Here is a 19,987-nt window from a genome sequence, read left to right as displayed (position 1 = left end):
TTACAAAAGTGATAGCAGGTCCAGATACAACCTGTTAGTCGGTAGTTACGATACTGATCAAACTTCTATTCTATTTTCTTAAATACGGTCGATACAAAACTGTTTTACATCAGAATTGTGACTACATTTAGTTTGCCTTCAACTAGAAACAAGTTACAAAAAACGGAAACAAAGAAAAAGGGTATTTCCATCTTTTTTTAATTAACAATGCATCCCTTAGATAGGATTGTATGTTTCTTTAGGTCATTAATGCCCCAAAACATACTGTACACAATTTACAGGGGAAACCACAATTCAGGCAACAAAAAAAAAAAAACTTATTAAATTATAATACAGTCTTGAGGAAAATATAAATAACTTTTTTCTTCTCTGGTTGAGCTCACTATGGTACAGACATATAATAAATAGATCAGATCTGACATCACTCAGCTGATCTATGAATCATCTCTCTATGAGTCCATTTGTGTAGCAGCATTAGAGCAAAAAACAAGCCAGTGGAAGCAGAGATCAATTCTAATCCCATCTGCCTGGCATCCTTGTACAGATTATTTCGTCATCCCCTTCCATCTCAGCCACTGACAGTGATATTGCATGGTGTGTTTGTGTGTGTGGGAGGGGAGGGGGGGGGGGTCTCGAGTATTTCTACCCCTACACTGTAATGGCGACCTTAAAAAAAAAGAAAAAAAAAGTGTTACAAGCAGGAAACTAAGTAAATTGGCCCATGCGTGTTACACATGCAGTGAAAGTGAAACACAGAGGTAAGAAGGCATAATGTTAGGGAGATGTGGGTTTTGGTGCAAAACCTCTATTAACTCATTCTACACAATGAATAGCAGATCCAGCGCACTTAGCTCTATATCATCGCACTTCCTGACTAAAAAAAAAAAACCAGAAGCTTACCAAAAATGCAATGGCTGAACTAGAACATGTTGCAAAAAGGATGATATCTAGCATAAAACTACATGCTATTCTTCTCATGTACTTGGTAAAGGTGGCTTATACTGTATAGTGCTTAAGATGACAATACTAGAGATGTTTGATTGTCTCAGATACAAGAAATAGGAAAGGAAAAGAAACCACTGTCTCTCCTGATGGGAGGCTACGAGTTGCGGGAAAGTAAGGAAAAGGGAAGCACAAACACACGTGGCTTGCTTGTACAGATCACACGTGGGTGAATGTGAATCACAAAGACTCCAGATCCGAAAGAAAAATGAAATTAAACAGCAGGACCCCTTTTTTTAGTGTTTTGTTTCTGAGGGATAGAAAGCACACAGGATGTGTGGACTCACTGGGTGGGTGAAAAAATTTTGTCATGACAGAAGACAACCTCTGGAAGGTGACAGTCAATAGATTATTTTTTTTTTCCTTTTGAAACAGCGTGAGTCATTTGTCTTTTTGATCCAGTTTGTTTTTGTGATGCATTATTGAGTGTTGCTAAACTTCGCCAACCCTCTGAAAACAGTATTTGGTTAAGCTGCTCCTCTTTTTCGCCCGTTAAAAAATTTGAAACAGCATTAGGCGGTAAAACTGTGTTTGCAGTTACTCATGTTCTTCATTTCCAGCTGTTGTTTATTTAAAGAAGAGCGAGTGATGCAACCCTCCCCTTCTCCTTCACTTCTTCCTTGCCTACTCGTACTCTGCTTTCAGCGACAGAGACACGCCAAACCTGCTCCCACCCTTGGAGCCGTATCTGTTCGTCAGTCTTTCGTGGTTCATTATTGGGTGGCGTGCTCAGGGACTGGTAGGCAATACACAGGCGGGGAGGATGATGGATCAGGATTCTGCAGGAGGGTCCTCTTCCTTTTCCCCAGGTTTTGGCAGTTTGGTCAAGATTGCCTCAGCTTCCTCATACATCTAAAGTAATCAAGACAAAAACATTACCCGATAAATATTACATCTAGGTTGACTTGAATGGGGTGAGTAAAGAGAGTTAGACTTACTGGCATGAACTGCACATCCTGGAAAAGCTCCTGTATGAAACGTCTGGAGGTCAGGCGAAACATACAGTGCGCTAAGAGGTGAGACACCTCAGAGTACAGGCAGATGTCATCAAACGCATATGGAAACTTCTCCTTTATTCTAAAGAGAAATACCGTGAAGTAGTACACAAAATAATGCGTCAATTCACTATTTTTCAGATTCTAAGTCGCACCGGTTCAAAACAAAATGCATAAAGAAAGGGGGGAAAAAAAACAAGTACGGTTTTTCCCTTAAGAAATCTATTGGACAAAAACCAGGACCAAGAAGAGCTTGGACTCACATAAAAAATTCCCTTTCCCTAATCACGTGGACGGCAGCGAACATGTTACGGTTAGATTCAGATTAGTAAGAAGTGCATGAGGGAGTACAGATGGAAACAGTTCAAGCGAGAGCTCCTGATTGGTTTAGAACAAAGAAATGAATGGGAGGGCAACGTACTCTGCCTCTCAAAACATTAACACTCTCAGAGTGGCATCGCAGTGAATTAATTTCTGAACAGTTTCATTTCTATATTTCTTTTTAGATATTTACAAGTCGCACCTGGGTATATAAGTCACAGGACCAGTCTAACCATGGGAAATAAAGATGTGACGAATAATACAGAGCATAGAGTAAAAGAAACATGGCAATTACGTGAGAAGTCCTGTTTCGTGGCCTTTGGTCCCTACAGACGAGCTGAGGTTGATGATGAGGCGAAGCACCTCTTTTCTTAGCAGCACTCGGGGGGCAGGGCCGTCCTCTGATATTGCCTTGCCACCTACATAGGGATGACATAACAGGATTGAAAATATGGCTATGGTGTCAATTACTGCTCGTGTCTGTATACAATATTGAGGAAGAAGGAAGGGGGTGGGGGGGATTAATCACCAATGACAATGTCGCTAGGCGTGGGCGTGCCACAGACAGAGCCTTGTGAAACGGCAGCATCGCTACAGCCTGACACGCCAGAGAATTTGGACTGAGGCATCACCTCCAGACGATGGCCACTCTGGCCTCCCCAGGATGGGAAGTCTACATAGTCTGGAAGAACAACAAATGACGAGTTCCAGCTCATATTGATTCTTACCAGTTTTGTCATTTTTACATCACAAATGAAATCATTTCTACCCACAAATCAAATGTTTGTGTGCGTTGTGTAAAATTCACCTGTCCGAGCCCGTGTGCTGTTGCTCGGTGGCTGCGCAGGGTATCCGAGGACGATGGATCCGACACAGTAGAGGCAGTTCTCGTCTGTGTGATCCTGCAGTCCCGTCTCATCCGAGTCCACAAATTGGTTTGGGCAGTCGCCTCTATTTGCGATCAGCTCAGAGATACTGAACTGCTGCTTCAATATTGGAAGGGCGGGACGATCACCTACAGGATTAATAATGCAGACATTTGGATAATCTTTAAGTATCAGTGAAATATCTCCCTTTTGCAGACAGTGTCAATTCAAATCCTCACCGTTATCGTCACCAAACAGAAAGCGTTTCCTCTCCTCTGAAGGTGGGCTTATCCTCTGCTGAAAGTAAGCCATGTCTCTGATGTGAAACATATCGTTAATGTCCACAGGAAGCGCAAGACCAATGTAGTCATCGCTGCACCCATAGGTGGCGCTGGAGACCATGGAGCGCACAGAGGAGCAGCGTTGCAAGGTGCTCTGGTTGATTGGGCTTAGGAGCTCTTCTTTGTCCAGGGAGGCAAAACTTAGAGCCTTCAAAAACCTAGGGAGGCCGAGAGGAGAGGTACGTGAGAGGATTCGGGGGGAGAGACTGGGAAGGGAAAATGGGGAAGTAACAGCAAAACGTGGTGGATAAAAGCAGCGGAAGATTTGGTGAGGTGAGGAGAGATTGAGAAGGAAGGTGAAAAGAAGGGCTACAGCACATCAGAAGCTACAGCCCAGTCAAGTGTTCAATCACGGCGTAGACAAGCTTCAAAATATAAATCAACAAATATGGTAATGGTAATTGTATTTCTTCAGAAAGTGGCCTGGGTGATTTGTTACTGAACCGCATGGAGGCTGGTGTGATGTGGCTGGTCATGATGATGCCACCCCTTCCATCACCAAAGAAAAATACAAGGTTCCAAAGTGTTGGTTCGTTGGACATAATCATACATGTGTAAATATGATCAGTGGTTACAAGTCTGATGTGTGGGATTGTAACTAATGCTAGCAACCAATCTACAAGGGACTTGCTGATAAGTTCTACAGGGCTCAAAGCACTGGTGACGATCCCTGTGGGCATATTAAGCAATAAAGGAGCGTAAAAGAAGACTCGCACTAAAATCTAACTAACAAGGACGCTCGGCAAGTTCCACCCACCGCGGCACCAGGGTTCTGGACAGTCTGTGGTATGGACTTAAGACATTGGACTCTGGGCAGGTACTTCTCCTGTCTGATATCCTGACAAACACAGCAGAATGTCCACGCAACAACAAACCTGTGACGAGTGCTGATGTAGACAGAAACTCAGACACTCCCCTTACGGACTGATGCTCTTTTAAACAAAATTAGGACCCATGGATATCATCAATACATTGCTTAAAAACGTGAAACTGGAAGAAAACATGGAGCTGCTTGTCCCTGATTTAGTTTTTTTTTTTTTCAATTCAGCTTCCACGCAATTGGAAGCGGGAGTGCATTTGTGGGAATGTCCATTCAGCCGGAAGACCATTTCTAGTACATCCCAAAGGTTGCATGCATTGCAATTAGCACCATTATCAGCAAACAGTGAAAATGAACCATTGAGAGAGAGAAAAAAAAAAAAGAATAATCAGAGTGCTTTTGATGACTGTAGTTTCCATAGCCTTACCTGCGAGGTGTGAGTCGAGAGTCCAAGCTCCCAGTCTTCATCGTGATGGTGTCTGTGAAGAGCACATCTTTTGCAGGTGAAGCCAGTGCTTCACTATGGGACAAAGACGGGTGTATCCGTTGTTGCTGCAACCTCTTCAGTGTGGCATAGCCCAGCGCATCTCTTGGGCTGGTGTACATGAAGCTGCAGTCAGCCAGGCTCTTGATGGTGGTCACTGAGGGGGACTTAAGAGATTGAGCTCGACGGGGGAGTGTGTGCGAGGAGCCGGGTGGTACCAAAGAGACAGTGGAGGACTTGGATGCAGAAATGTGGTTTGTCTGTGCCTGGGGGGTGAGAGGGGACAGCGTTTTGACAGTCTTGGCTGACACGACGGTGTTGAGGCTAACGCAGTCAGAAGAGTCCGGTTCAGGTTCGGAATGCTCCGGGTTTCCGACAGTTTCCCTTGATGGACTAGAGCTCATGGAGCTGATGCCGCTGGTTGTGGTGTCCGTGTTAAAACTCTGACTGCGGCTTTTGAATTGAGTACCTCCGGCGCTTCCTCCCCCTCCCACATTACCCCCACTCGATGAAGAACCTCCGTCTCCTCCGGTCAGACGCTCTCGGCTGCTCTGCTCCCGTTCTCGAGAGGGATGCTCCGCGTGCCCTCCTAGACCACTGAGTGCCAGGCCTGAGCCTCCTCCCCTACCCAGCTTTCCATCTACAAGATGCTCCTCAGAGCCCCCTCTGGTCCCGACAAACGACGTCTCCAGGCTGACAGTGGGACTCTTTGGCATTGCTCTGCCATTTAACACAGTGGTGAAGACGTCCCCCTGGGTTGGGACGTAGACAGAAGGCTCTGTCACGGTCCGGTTACGTCTCATCTTAAACTCAGTCGGTGTGCGCGAGCCCGTCGGGGTCTTGGGGTCACTTGTAGAGCGCAGTTTCTTGGTGGGGAGGGACAGGGAGTTGAGAAAACGTGCACGAACAAAGCGCGTGGAGGCCAGGATAGTGAAGGGGCTGCGGTCCTTGACTGGTTTGGAGTGTATATACAAAGGAGCCTCATCTGACTGGTCCAGCACATCACATTTGTCATCGTCCAAGATGTACATGTCTGAAACCACAAAAGAAAAGATAACTATAATGTTCTCCAACATTGAACAGTGCCAATAGGAATGGATCAGCTATACATACTTGGTTGAGACTCGCTCTCACTGTTATGACGGGAGCTGGTGGATTCAGAGTTGAGACTAAGCGTGCTTGGCACGGATGATAGTTCAGAGGTCAACTGGGTTTCAACCTCATCTGGAGTGACTGGCCACAGCGTCCTGCGACTGTGTCTGACTGCATCCCAACCGTACTGCTTCAACATCTCACACCCCTGCCTTGTCTTGGAGATCACTCCCAGCACATAAACACAAGTACTGCGGACATGAACAGATTCATTAGTGAGCAAAGACGAACCTAACCATTTGTTAGTACACCATACAACTTTAATTCAATTCAATGTTTCTCTTGAATAAAGTTACAATCTAAAAAAGGAATACTGTTCAACTTTCAAAAATTAACATTGGAGTTTTTTTTTTGCAATACTACCGTACGTTATTTGCAGTTTAATAAAAAACAAATACGAGCATCTCTTTTTCCTTTTCATTGTTAAGAGACACGAGGTCTTGAATAAATGTATTCAAACTGTAAGACTTATAAATGAGGAAGTTAGCACTTTTACTGAGCATCGTATAGCATAAAAAAAGGCCTTACCCTCGTACTGACAACACTTCGCAGTGCTGAGCTAATGCAAGCATGTCAGGGATGACATTCTCCTCATGGAGGAGATTCAGGCCCCAGTTTGAAGAGCCAATGTTACCCTGGATGAAAGTGGGGGAAAAAAAAAAAATCATCACAAATGTATTAACGTCAAGCATAATTGATAAGGTAAATTAGAACAGAGGTATAAATCAGAATGGATGCTGTCTAATATGGCTATAATCACAGATAAAAGATTGAAAAAATAAAAGTAGGCCTTGTACTCTTGTAAGTGTACTCACCTCACCAGTAAGCATTTACATTTTCTACCCAAAACTTTCATTATTAGGATCAATAAGCATTATAAAGTGGTGTGTCAATAATTCCTTCGAAAAATACATTTATATTAAGTGTTGCTAACCAGAGCCCAGAGAGCAGCTTTAAGCTGTTTGATGCCCTCCCAGGTGTCCAGCATCGGGGAGCGAACCGTATAGCTGAGGTCAGGAACTATACTCTGGAAACAGACAGATTCAAAAATAAATCTGCATTATTCAACAGAGAAGGGAAAAGCAAGAGAGAAACTAAGTTTCATTGCAACATAATTACCTGAGTCTCCAATAGATGGCAGCCCGTCTTATCATGGACTAGCTGACCATACAAGTGCACAGGGAGATAGACATTTGGTCTTTGTAACCTGGAGAAGATCAATGAAATTAAACAGAAGCAGATTTGGCTGGTAATTAGAATGTAAAACAGCAAAATCAGCTTCCTACCTTTGGTTGCTGCGTCTCACATAGTTATCGCCATCAACAGGTTTGCGGTAGGTTGTTAGTGCTTCGTTGAGTTGCTCCTCTATCAGGTCTACGTATTTTAGGTTGTATTCCTGCAATTCAATTAACAATCACTTGTTGAAATTAAAACGACACACTTTTTAAATGATAGGTTCAGATTTCAAAATAGTAAAATAAATCAATCCATGAGGCTCCTGTGCGTACCTTCTGCCATTTATCGAGCTGTTTGCTGACATAACCCCTCTCATTGAGGTAGGAAAACCCTTTAGGGATGGACAAGAACCTGCAGTAGCGACAACATATTGCATGGATTGTACAAATGATGGGAGTATAAAATTAAACTCTCGTAGACATAAGGTAATCCTTTACCTGAGGAGCAGAAGAAGGCCTTTGTCTCCAAGGTGAGACAAAGCTGGTTTCAGATGGATGAGAGCATGAAGATTGGCCTGACAAATGAACAAAAACAGAAGTTGATTCTTCACCATTTCAATCTTTGATCACATGGTCACAAAACATTGGCAAAACTAACAGTTCATTTGGCCTAAAATGTCTTTGATATGTGGACCCGCGCACCAACACATCAAGTGAGGAGGTTGAAACCATGGGCATGCCGGTTACCGGTCAATAGGAGCTTGCAAACTAGCTGGTGAGTAGCACCTCTTGTTGTGGCGTGGAAATGTCCCAACAATACATTCCAGCCATCTGAGGCTTTAAGCGGAAAACATTTTGCAGGCATGTGTAGGAATATTAATGTATAGTAAATGATTGTGGGTACGTGTAAGGGCATGTCTCTCCTTGATCACCTTGTCCTCGCAGGCTTCGTCCAGAATATCGAGGGCCTCCATCGACACGGCCTTGCTATGGTCGTGAAGCTGTGTGACCAGCAGCTCCATGCCCCAGCTGCTAAAAAACTCTACACCTGCTCGCAGCAACACACGAAGGTGCTTGGTGGCATACAGTCTGCAGGGCTACTCACAAGATGTGGAAATTGAAAGAAGAAGAAGAACAACAACAACATAGGATTACCAATAAAGACCAATAAAGATAAATTCTAAATTGCTATATGTAAACATTGTTGGTTACAGCAATACCTTGACTTAAGGGTTTCATTTTTTTCTGTGAGTGAGCTCATAATTCAATTTACTCAAATATCAAATCAAATTTTGTCATTGGAACTTACTGAAATTGCATAAACAATCGGTTCTAGTTCCGCCAAAAGATAACGGACTGTATTGTATGAGAAATAAAAGGTTACAGAAAAAAACGGTTCCATAACGTGTAACTTTCGTCGTGTAATGGACATATGCCTTTAAAGAGTGTGGCCAAGTTAGTGACATTCGGAGTAAAGTCAGTTTGGCCTAGTTGGTGAGGCAAGTGTGAGTGAGTAACAGGCTGTGAGTTGTGGCCTAACAGCAGATCCTTGCAAGTTTTCTCTTTCTGTATTTGTGTGTTTGACTATACCATTCAATAAACGGTTCAAAGAGTGTCAGCAACTGTGCATCTTCTTGCAGCCATGTGGGGGCATTACAATGACTTAATTGTTCCATTTTTTTTTTCACTTCACTTTATCAATGGCATACGTGAAACTTGCTCGAAAAAGAAATAATAATATAAGAAAATCGGACAAGCTCCAGCTCGTAACTTGAAAAACTTGTGCGCCTCCGGTAGTATTTTATTATCTCACGTTTCCTACGTCTTGAACGTCTATACTTGTGTGTTTATGTTGTCGACCTACATCAGTAGCAGCGGTAAGAATCTTGGAGAGGATCACCCTCGCCAGACCATCTCTGCTGTAGTCTAATGTGGCTACAGCAAGCTTTAGCACAGCATCCTGGTTCTTCACAGAGCACAGATTCAGCAGGCTGCAAAAGCAGAAGGTAGATCAAATGAAGTCATGCAAATATGTGTGGATAAAAATACACAAAAAGAGTGTATTGTTTCGTTATACACTCACCACTGAAACAGGCCACATTTCTCCAGAAGTTTAACTCCCTGAGAGTGTGCAGAGAGTGTTCCCAAGAACAGAAAGTAGTGTTGGCTAAGTGTGGTAAGTAGGTCGTTACTTTGCAAGCAGCGCTCAGACTTCAAGCCTGCAGATAAAGACAGCCATGATACCATATCCCTCACAAGGTCCTCCAGGTAGCCCTGTCCATCCTAGTAAATGAAGGGGAGAGAGACAAGCAAGTTAAAAACAAAGGTACACAAGGACATAGAAATTGAAATCATGGGTTTCGAGACTTTTCTCACCTCATCTGAGTCCATGAGGAACTCAACAAACTGACAGCCAACCACAGTGAGTTGTCTCGCCTTAACGTGATCTAATGCCAGCCCTGCATACAATTTACTGCTGGGCTTATAGAAGTACAGCAGCCTCCGCACAAACCTGCATCACATGCAATAACAAAAGTGCAATAAGTGCAACAATCAGAATCACATTCATTTATAGATCAAGAGTTGGTCAATGGGTCTCACTTGTGCATCTGTTCATCTTTGTTGTTCCTGAGATTTACATTTGGCCACTAGGATGAAAGGGCAGGGGAAAAGGGTATTTAAATACAGTATTGATCCAAAACGGCAAAAGAAAGCAGGTGTGTGTGTGTTGGGAGTGATAGACAGAGAGCAAGGAAAAAAAATAATAACAAAAGGAAAAGAGTGCAAGAGAGAAATAAATAAATCGACAGACAAAGCGAGCGAGCGATGGTGGTGCAACATGATGGTTGCCTGACCTTAAGGATGGTGGCAATGAGCAACCAGTTCCACTCTAGGTTTTGCTTATGGTTGAGAATGTGACTGTCTCTCAAGTTCATCATCAATGCTTCCTCTGTGTCCTGAAGAGAAAAACACAGAATTAACAATAGCACTTTCATGTTGGCAGTAGCTTTTTATGAGCTTTATTTAACTAATCATCAAAATTATGAGAAGCTCATAAGAGACAGATTTAGGGTAGAATCATCACTGAGATAACACACAGTGCCAAACAGTACATTTGCTCTTAATTTTCAATAACCTGCTACAGACAGTTTGTAGTACTTTCTTAAGATACTAGTCTCAAAGATGAAAGGAGCAAGTTACCTTAATGACGTAGATGTCCCTTTGGACCCGCGAGTGTGACTCTCTGCGGCTATGTGAGGACACAGAGTTGCGGATGATGTGGTCTAGATAGAGGCTGTGTGGTTTAGAACCTTTCTTCTTTCTCTCATGGAAACGCTTGAGATTGTTGACAGCTGCACTAGCCCGACTGAATCAAAATTAAAAACAAATCCATCAAGGCATCAGGGTTCAGCTCACTGTTATAAAAGAAAATTGAAGCATGTACTCACAGTCGCTTTTCCTGTGGGATGTCGAAGGAAGCTGCCATGTTGATAAGGGTGGGAAGGCAGTGCAGGTGGTGACTGTGGGTGTGTGGAAGGATGGTGTTTGCCTAAACATGGATTACATATGCTATTCATCAGAGGTATTCCGATCAGGATTTTATCCTGCCGATACGAATCATTCATCAGTGACATCAGTCTATTTTAATACTGAACACACGGATTAGCTGCACATTTTCCAATTTTAATGAAGCTTATTATTTTAAGAATCGATCAATCTCGAAATTATCTTTTCACCTAATTGATGAATCTGATTAAAAAAAACATTGCATGAACATTTTAAAAGACCTTTTTACTAAGCAAAAACTGTACATTATTTAAACTTGACAGCACAAAGATGATTTATTTACTGGTTTGGTATGTAATGTGTAGTGTTAAAGAAAGGGAAAGGACGCCACACTGCAGGCAGAGACACTCGTCTCTAGTTGGCTGCAGGCCCCAAAGTAGAGCTGCTGGTGATGTATTTCTTTTTTTGGCAATGATTGATCAATCACAGTTGGCTGCTAATTGATCAGAGCGCCACTACTATTCATGTTTTTTTAAAGAAAGGATTTTCTCCAAAAACAGCTTTTATCTACAGAATTAGTCATAGACGCTGCCTTACCATATGTAAAAGCTCGCCCAAGATGATGGTGGCCCTGATAGCAAGCGGATCATCGTTGCTTGTTACCACTTCAACAAGACCCTAGAGAATTAAGCAATGTGATTTTAATGGAAATACTCACAAGCTTTACTACGAACATGTGCGTTACAAACAAAATCTATCCTGTATAAGAAAATAAAACACAAGCTGGAAGGAGTGACCACAAAAACAAGAAATGCATGATTGAGGATAAATGCAATCACTTGGTACCCGACAATTGCTGACAATGTGTAACAACAACAATAATTCTGAATCATCCAATAATATGGTTGGCTCATATAAAACGGTTAACTGTTTTTTTTTTAATGGCACAGGATCTATGAGGGAGGGGAAAAGTCAATTTCTACTTTTGACAAAAAACAAAAATTGAACATGATCAAGTATGACTATGGTGTCTTCTGTACATAAAAAAAGAAATGTAATGCTTATCTATGCAACACACATATTCAATGGTCTAATACTGCAATATCAATATTTATTTATATACTGTGCAGCCCTACTCCCAAGGCACTTACCTCGAGCAGCCCACTAGAGACGAAGGCAGAGAGCACAAATGCCAAGTAGTTATCCATCAAATCAGGTCTGATGAATGGAAAAGACAAAAAAAAAACATGAGTAATGCAGAGTGAAAATATTTGAGCTTTTTACATTTCTACAGTATATCATGTCTCACCGTGAGCGAGCCCTATGGGGAAGAACAACTTTGGCCTCTGCAGCAACAAACCCATCAGAAAGTCTCCATGTGTCCTGGAATCTTGCTGGGTCTGATTGAAAAAAATTGTTTTGTACTCTGTGTAGAATATGGATTTATATTTCATCTTAAGGGGGCAAAAATGTGATTTCCCACCTCCTACTAAATATACCTAGGTTTAAAAGTTTGAAGAAAAACAATACTCACCAACACTTAAAAGAGCTTCTGTGAAGTCTTGGGTTATGATGGGCACAGGAAGTCGGAATATCTCATATAAAACCTCCAACAAGCCTTTCTGCAAAAAGAAAAAAAATTGAAAATAGATAAACAACAGTTAAATGCTTTAAAATATTTACAGCGACATAATCAATTGTAATGTTTGCAAAAACACTCACCCTAACTTCCACATTTGGTATGCAAAGTAAACCAATTAAAGACTGGATTCCAGAATTTCCAGACTTGCATAGATTTATAATCCCTATCAGAAAAAAAGCAGAATATTTTAAAACAGTACATTTAAAACAGGCAAATTCAGTTTTGAGTCCACTAGAGGACTTACCAGACCAAGAGCGGAAAGCGGCCACTATGGCCATTCTACTTGATAAGAAACGGGCCTCTTTGTCGTCTCTGTGAAAGTGAAAACACACATAAAAAAAAAGAACACTGTGTCCCTCACACTAAAAAATGATTGTAAATGAAGCAGAGAGGCTTTTCAAAAAATGTGAAGAAAACTTTTCATACAAGAACAAACACAAGCACAAATACCAACATTATAATTTATTATTTTTTCTTTTTTTTTTAAAGATAATCGCTCAGAGCGACTGAGGAGTTATGATGATTAAGTGCGATTGACAACCCCAAGTGAGACACTGAGGAGTGAACAATAAGGGTTGTCACAAAGATATCTGACAAACCCTGAATGTTCTCAGTGGTCACCACAATAAAAGAATAAATCGTTTTTGTTTCTTTATCACACTGCACACAAACACACTCACTTGAGTTGCCCTTCAGCCGTGTCTGCATTGTGACGGTAGTGAAAATCTGTGAAAGGCGCGAGGATTTGCTGGAAGACAGAACGGATACACACACAAAACAAGTGTAAAAAAAAAAAAAAAAAAGCATATTTGCTTAGACTCGACCAACTTAATAATCATTGACTTGTTCTCAGACATTAAGTGGAATCCCACTGAAAAGTTCATAGAAATCCTCTGGCAGTTTGACTCATGTCATATGACATCCATGTGGCTAGTGTGACTGTTGGCGGGATGTTTTGCGTTCAAGCTGTCTATTTAATTAATGAGGCTTTGACTGTGAGAAACAAACACTGTCAGAAACTAATGAAAGCAACATGGGAAGGGACAGGCCAAGCTTTGGCTGCTAATACTGACACCCACTACTGCGGCTCATTCGTTTACTCTAATTTGTGCATCTGCGCGTGTGCGTGCGTACGTACCTCTAACTCGACATCGATGCGCACGTACTGACGGGTACGTGGGTGGTTGAGAAGATGGAGAATGGTTGTGATCAGAGCTTCATTGATGCGGCTCAGCTGACAGTCAATCACACTCTTCAAGATAGTGCTTAGGCCTCCCCGTTTGGCGACCACCTCTGGGTTTTTGAGGGCTACAGGGAACAAGAAAAAGGAGTGATCGCACACATACGATGTGTCCTTTCATCTCAAACATACAAGGTTTGTCTGCTAACAACTACTAGTTTGAACTATTATTGATTAAGTAAGTCCATTATCATACAAGAAAATCTCACCTAGCTCACAGACAATAGCGATGGCGGCACGGACCATTCGGTCCCTCTCTTGTAGTCCATCAGTCCCCACAGCGATAAGAGAGTTTGCAACAGAAGTGGGGAAGAGCATTGCATTGACAGTGATGATCTACAGAGGGCAAGAAAGAATGGCGGTCAATCCAATAAACTGAACAAAAATCTATTTTCATGATACTGTATCATTTTTTGGGTTGTTTCATATACTACACCAAAATTGTGTTTGTGTTTTCGTGAGAAGTCAGGGTATATCTCTACCCCACAAAAGTATTACAACAGTTCCATAATACCTTGATTTGTGTTGCATTATTAGAACAGTTCAATAATACCTTGATTTGTGTTGCAGACTGAAATCATTTGTGTTTGACATAGGGCTGCTATCTTATGGATAAAATCATAACCACAATTATTTGGTTCAATATTGAAATCACAATTATTTACACGATTCTGTTTTTGAACCCTAATCATGATTAAAATTCAATTAATTGAGCAATCCTAGTTTGACATTATAAGATGAATATGAGATGCATCAGCATCTTATACATAACTTAGAAGCGGGCAATGCCTGGTATCAGATTCTGACGGGATGATAACTGGGTGGGCACTGAATTGAAATTACACCTCTAAAATGTATTATTTAGAAATATTTATGTAAATGAAACCTTTTTTTTTTCTCACGAACGAACATGTAATATACTGAGTTAAAATAAATGAATGAATATGTATTAACATTCTTAGGGAATCCCAATGTCCCATTATTGAACTATTTTTGGAACATTTGTAAATACTTTGCTTACAATGACCGCATTAAGCCAGTGACCCTCTGACATCACCAAACCTTTGTATTCTCTTGCGATGCTTTTCCTGGCTTTCAGCACAGCCTCTTTTGGTCCTTGTCTGTCGCCTCATACTCGACTTTTGATGTAACCCAAATGTTTTCAGTCGACAGCAAATTAATACAACCGGCCTCATTGTTCTAATACTTTTGGCAGGGAGTGCACATCATGAACCCAAGCTGTCGCCTTAGGTCGATAATTCTTTCCTACGTACAGAGCCTCCCTCTGTGTGTTTGTGTGCAAGTGTGGAGAAAGTTTACAGAAAAGGACTGACAAAGCTATAAATAGCCTTGACTGCAGAGTTTGGCAGACCATCCACACACTGACATTGCTGCGAACCCAATGATCTTTGAGATGGTAATATGGCGGAGGAATTTATAGTGATTGCAAGAGGCACATTCCTCCAGCAACGTGACAGCAAGCTTAGAAAATAATTAGACACAGGATGGTTCTGAAAGTGCAGAAAAAAAAAAAACGTGTGTATACCTTTCGAACAAGTCTCAGTGCCTGAGTCCTTTCCCCTTCGTTGCTCTGCTGGATGTCAATGCACCTAAATATACAGTACATGATACATTTGACATTTATTTTTTAGTTTTTTTTCTTTTGATAAAAATCAACTTTTTACCTGGCTATCAAATAATCCACTTGTAGTCTGAGGACTTTCTGCAGCACAATGGTGTCACGAATGAGGTAGCGGAGTGCCCGCAACCCAGCAGCACGGACTTCCTTAGCCTCATTCAGTAAAGCTAGTCGCAGACTAGGAGTAACAATGCATTCAGATGAGTCCAAAACGGGGGGGGAGAGAAACAGTAGTAAAATGATTTAATTCATTTTGCATATCTACATTGTCTCTAGAGAAACATCGACATTTTCATCACATTTTTAAATAAAGTAATCCTTCCAATGTAATCATATAACTAATGTCTTTTAGCTGCAGTATCTGTGAAAGATTAAATTACAGGAAAAGCACTTACCAAACAATGATCTCTTCGTATGTAAACCCAAAGATTTCCTCATGATGCCTAACACTGCATAGCAGCTGCAACACAAAAGCATGTTGTTGTTTTTTTATTACAATGGCTCTGTTTAAGACGTTGACTTAAAAAGTTCACTTCGTAATCACATCCCACAAAAAAAAGAAATGAACACTGAACTGAAACCATTCTCAGAGGGAGTAGCATTTCTTTGCACCAATTCGCTTTCACTGCTGATGGATCATGAACGCTCTAATTCCAAAATGTAGCGGCAACATGCAACTTACTCGAAACATGTATCATCTTGTACTTCAAATGCACTCGGCTTATTGCAAGTGGCATGGCAGTGTCCGTTTCGGAGACAGACATGCTTCTTGATTGGTTTCTACTAGCCACAGGTAAATGTGAAATTATATATATTGTTTTGTATTTTTGTAAACGCATTATAGAGACTGTACAATGTACATACTGTAACATGGTGGGCCTAAGAATCCTAAATATATCCCTTTTATAAGCAACAACAGCAAGTCCTAATTTCTGAAATCATTTAAAATAGACAATTTTGAAAGCATATTTTAAGAAAACTACTATACAGAAGAAAATTCATCGAGTAGCTCGTACTGACTGCAATGCATTAGATAAAGAATCCAGCCAACTGGACATACTACAGTAGACTACGAGGCATCCATCAATATCTACCATCTACAGTCTTCATTATGGGGCAGCAGACAGGGAAGTTGTACGAGAGTATGACAGGTAGTGAAATGTATCTTGGCTCTCAACATGAATCTCCGAAAGCAGAAGCAGCGAAACAGATTATGAGAGAAACAGGAAGAAAGCTGTAGCAGTTTGGGATGATCCATTGAGAGGTGTTGAGAAGGAGGGTGTTCTCTAATGTCAGAACCCAAGAAAGCAAGAGGAGAGGAGAGGAGACTTCAAAAGGGGCATGTGACATTCTCCGGAGGATTAGGTCACCCTCAACGTCCAAGATGCCTTTTAAGGAAACAGTAGCAACACTTGCATAGATCTCTGTCTTAAGGTAAACAGGAGAATAAATAAGGTCTAATGCATTGCAGTCACACAAGTCAGATTCTCACTTGGCCTTCAAGCCATTAACGTTGCCACGGGCTGCACTTATAAGGAGAAACTTATGCAACAGATATCTGAGATTGGCCATCCATCCATTTTTCGTACCACGTGTCCCCACAGGGGTCACGGGCGTGCTGGAGCCTATCCCAGAAGTCATCGGGCAGTAGGTGGGGGGCACCTGAACCGGTGGCCAGCCAATCGCAGGGGACACAGCGACACCAACAAGCATCAGCACTCGTACCTACGGGCAATTTGGAGTGCTCAATCGGCCTACCGTGTATGGTTTTGGGTTAGGGTTAAGGAGGAAACCGGAGTTCCCAGAGAAAACCCAAGCAGGCACGAGGAGAACATCCAAACTCCACACAGGGAGGGCCAGAGGTGGAATCGAACCCACAAGCTCTGAACTGTGAGGCGGATGTACTAACCAGTGCATCACCATTCCTGAAAAAATGCAACTATTTGCCCTAGTTGATGAATTTTTCTGTTCTATGAATTCAACAAAACATTCCAAATTATCATCTTCAACTTGGACCTGTGACTGTCAATTGTTAATCTTGAGAGAAAGACAGTAACAGAGGATATGTTTGATTAGAGGATATGTTTGATTAGCTGCTAAAATATTTCACCAATGAAAACCAGAGAGACACACCCAAAACATTTTCTCAAAAAATTGGAGGATATCCAAGCATTGTGTTTCAAAAAGTGAACAAAAAATGTAGGCCATCTAATATGGCTATACACAATTGATAACTGGTTGAAAAGGAACTTTAAACATGATCAACCGGTACAGCTGCACTATTAGAATAAAATGCAATATTTGTTTTATTGTTGACATAAAGTTTTTTTTTAATCATTAAAAAAAAAAATAAGGGTTGTAACATTGCTAGTTAGCTTTAATAACTGCTCAAGTGCAAGTAGTACCTTCATAGGCTAAGGGTACCACTGTCAGTGGTATCAACATTGCCTCAACAAATGATGAAAACTGCACAATTTAACAATATTACCTTGACAAAGTTGTTTAGGTGGCCAAGTTTTCGCATGTTACTGACTCCATGTGGTTTGGCCACATTTTGAAGGATTTCCCTGAAGTTTTCTGGTGGTTCTGCAGAACAAAGAAAAGGAAATACAATGTATATAATACAAGTCATCAGTCAGGGAAGCATCAATGATATGTGGCAGAAAGGAAGTTGGTTTATCTGGTCAAATTAACTTTGTGTGTGCAGTAAATACGCAGACGGTAAAACATAAGCCTGAGCGCGGAAGTGCTTTTTGTTTTCAGCTAATGAGTATTTCATGCTTAGTATTATGTTGATTAGTGAGTTGTTGCGTTACTATCGACAAAATGAAATATTTATCCGGGCTAATAAAAAAACTTAATTAATGATGGCATTTTGGGGAGGCAGAAAAAGAGTAACAGCATTTCCATGAGGAGAAATTCATTGAAACAGAAACATTTTGAGTAATGAGCATGGTCAGGAAACATCAGTCTCGTCATTTACTTTACAGAAAGAACTAAACATTCGTTTTCATTTAAAAAGGGTATCTGGACACCACTCTCACATGCAATGGCCGATTGCAGTTGAACAGCCAGCCAGCCAGCTTTCATTACAAGGCAAACGGGCGAAATTAAGGTAGAAACAAACTGCAGCAAAACTGACAAAACAATGCATAAAGTTACTTGTAACTAACATCTCCACAACAAACAAACAATTGCAAATTTAAGTCAGAGAGGAAATGTTGTCTACAAAATGTTCCTTTAAAGGCAACACAGATCACAGTTTGGGCTCATAACCAACAAAAGCTATAATGAACACATTACAAAGTAAGATACAAGCAGCATATGAACAACCTCTTTGTGTTTTACATGAGATGTGAAATTCTCAAATATGACTCCATCAAAAAACTGCACCAAACTACACTGCGCATAAAGAGCGACTCAAGCAATGAGGCGAAACGCCTCACTTTGTGCGTGCGTGCGGGTCCGTGGCATAACTAGTTTCTCATCCATTTTGTAAGCATCATTTGATGTCTCAGAACAGTTTTGTCATTTGTGTTCTTCAGGTACATTATCGCAACATACACATCATTGTCTTGACACCACCCAATTCTTAAGTACGTGAAAAATAATAACACAATTATTAAATGCCATTAGAGAGATTAAGAACAGACATCAATAATCATATGTACATTTACAAACACTCAGTAAGTAAAGTGTGTGTGTGTGTGTCAAGGCAAAGAACTGAAATGCTCTTGAGTCTAATTTATATTTTGTGGTTGAGGATTCCAACCTAATGATCAAAGGAGCGTCCAGTAGGCCTTCTTCACCAGACATACAGTTGATTTCCCCATCCAGTATGAAATAATTCATGTTAATCAATACAGATTCCAGCCCTGGTATCAATCAACACTGTCAGAAATAATTACATGCTATACGCATTCAGTATCTTTCAATGCCAGTGGATGTCTCCCTAATTTAAAATTAGAACATCGCCAAGCTAATGTGTATAATGTGAACAACTAGAGGTAATCCCGCAATGATGTCAAGCAATCTTAACAGCCAGTGCAGCACCAGATCCCTCCTGCACACCATCATGTGCTGTTTGAATGCTACTCATCTGTCAACCTTAAAGCCCGATTTCACATGGTGGGCGAATGCGTGGCATCAACAATTGTGAATGTTTAGCCTAATAACAGCCTATCCTAGCCGCTCGCCAAATCAAAACAACATTGTGTCGTCATGGGTGGTTAGCTGTAGCAGCTAGCTACTGCTAACTCAGCTAGTTAGTTAGCTCGCAAACGCCTGTTTATTGAGATGTGGCTGTAAATGTTGTTCATCAAAATAGAAATGAAAGCAAAGCGAGTGGCTTCAACAAAGAAATGCCAAGTGCCGGCTATAGGCTTTCTCCTTTCTTGGCTTGTGTTTAGAAAGAAATATACCCATCCATAATGAACAATAATCGCTTTCAGTGTGATGTGAACAAGCCTTTGCTTACCTCTAGTCAGATCCAGCGGGACGTTCTCTTCTCCGCTGTCATTCCGACCTGTCAAAAAAACCCACACAGCGATCAATGAGGGTGAAGACACCCAGATAATCAGCTACCTCAGGTACTCTACGTTTGCAAAATTCAAACAGTAAACGTAGCACTGAGTCGGGTTTTTCATGTTTACCTCGCATCCGAAGACTCCGGATAGGACGGCCGCGGAAGCTGGCCGCCATGTTTTCAGGAACATCCACAACACCGGAAACTTCGTGGTTTCTCGCGAGAGAACAAACAACGGGGCTGTCGATCACAAGAGGACATCTCACTGGTAGGCGAGC

The 19,987-nt window shown here is 41.4% G+C and overlaps 1 protein-coding gene across 2 annotated transcripts; it reads right to left on the bottom strand.

Moving 5' to 3' along the window:
- Positions 1–182: 182 nt before the first annotated feature.
- LOC147057913 (rapamycin-insensitive companion of mTOR-like) lies at positions 183–19,970 on the bottom strand. 2 transcript variants are annotated; one of them, XM_085909806.1, is made up of 38 exons: positions 19,837–19,970; positions 19,662–19,709; positions 17,673–17,770; positions 15,580–15,644; positions 15,231–15,362; positions 15,092–15,155; positions 13,755–13,881; positions 13,444–13,613; positions 12,986–13,053; positions 12,550–12,617; positions 12,386–12,468; positions 12,198–12,285; positions 11,973–12,063; positions 11,815–11,881; positions 11,261–11,341; positions 10,606–10,706; positions 10,358–10,523; positions 10,012–10,113; positions 9,758–9,804; positions 9,533–9,668; positions 9,240–9,439; positions 9,021–9,147; positions 8,089–8,253; positions 7,655–7,731; positions 7,490–7,568; positions 7,268–7,377; positions 7,101–7,188; positions 6,916–7,008; positions 6,510–6,616; positions 5,943–6,172; positions 4,773–5,862; positions 4,283–4,363; positions 3,424–3,731; positions 3,127–3,333; positions 2,848–3,000; positions 2,614–2,737; positions 1,941–2,079; positions 183–1,854 (listed from the first exon to the last, which is right to left on the bottom strand). In XM_085909806.1, the coding sequence occupies exons 1-38, from the start codon at positions 19,883–19,885 to the stop codon at positions 1,774–1,776; spliced, it is 5,310 nt and encodes a 1,769-aa protein (XP_085765932.1). In that variant the 5' UTR covers positions 19,886–19,970; the 3' UTR covers positions 183–1,773. The 2 variants fall into 2 exon arrangements, with proteins under 2 accessions (XP_085765932.1, XP_085765930.1); XM_085909804.1 differs by lacking the exon at positions 4,283–4,363 and having other exon boundaries at positions 3,424–3,683.
- Positions 19,971–19,987: the final 17 nt, after the last annotated feature.

The sequence above is a fragment of the Syngnathus leptorhynchus genome, chromosome 4, assembly GCF_054491065.1.
Source record: "Syngnathus leptorhynchus isolate UIUO chromosome 4, UIUO_Slep, whole genome shotgun sequence".
Lineage (NCBI taxonomy): Eukaryota > Metazoa > Chordata > Actinopteri > Syngnathiformes > Syngnathidae > Syngnathus > Syngnathus leptorhynchus.
The sequence above is the reverse complement of the archived record's forward strand: the minus strand, read 5'-3'. Positions and strand labels throughout refer to the sequence as shown.

Excerpts from the sequence above, each read along its gene's own strand:
- LOC147057913 (XM_085909806.1), bottom strand. The coding sequence starts at position 19,885 with ATGGCGGCCAGCTTCCGCGGCCGTCCTATCCGGAGTCTTCGGATGCGA. Across the intron at positions 13,054-13,443 it reads GCATCGATGTCGAGTTAGAG|CAAATCCTCGCGCCTTTCAC; the intron begins GTACGTACGCAC and ends TCTGTCTTCCAG. Across the intron at positions 7,378-7,489 it reads AGCTCGATAAATGGCAGAAG|GAATACAACCTAAAATACGT; the intron begins GTACGCACAGGA and ends ATTGAATTGCAG.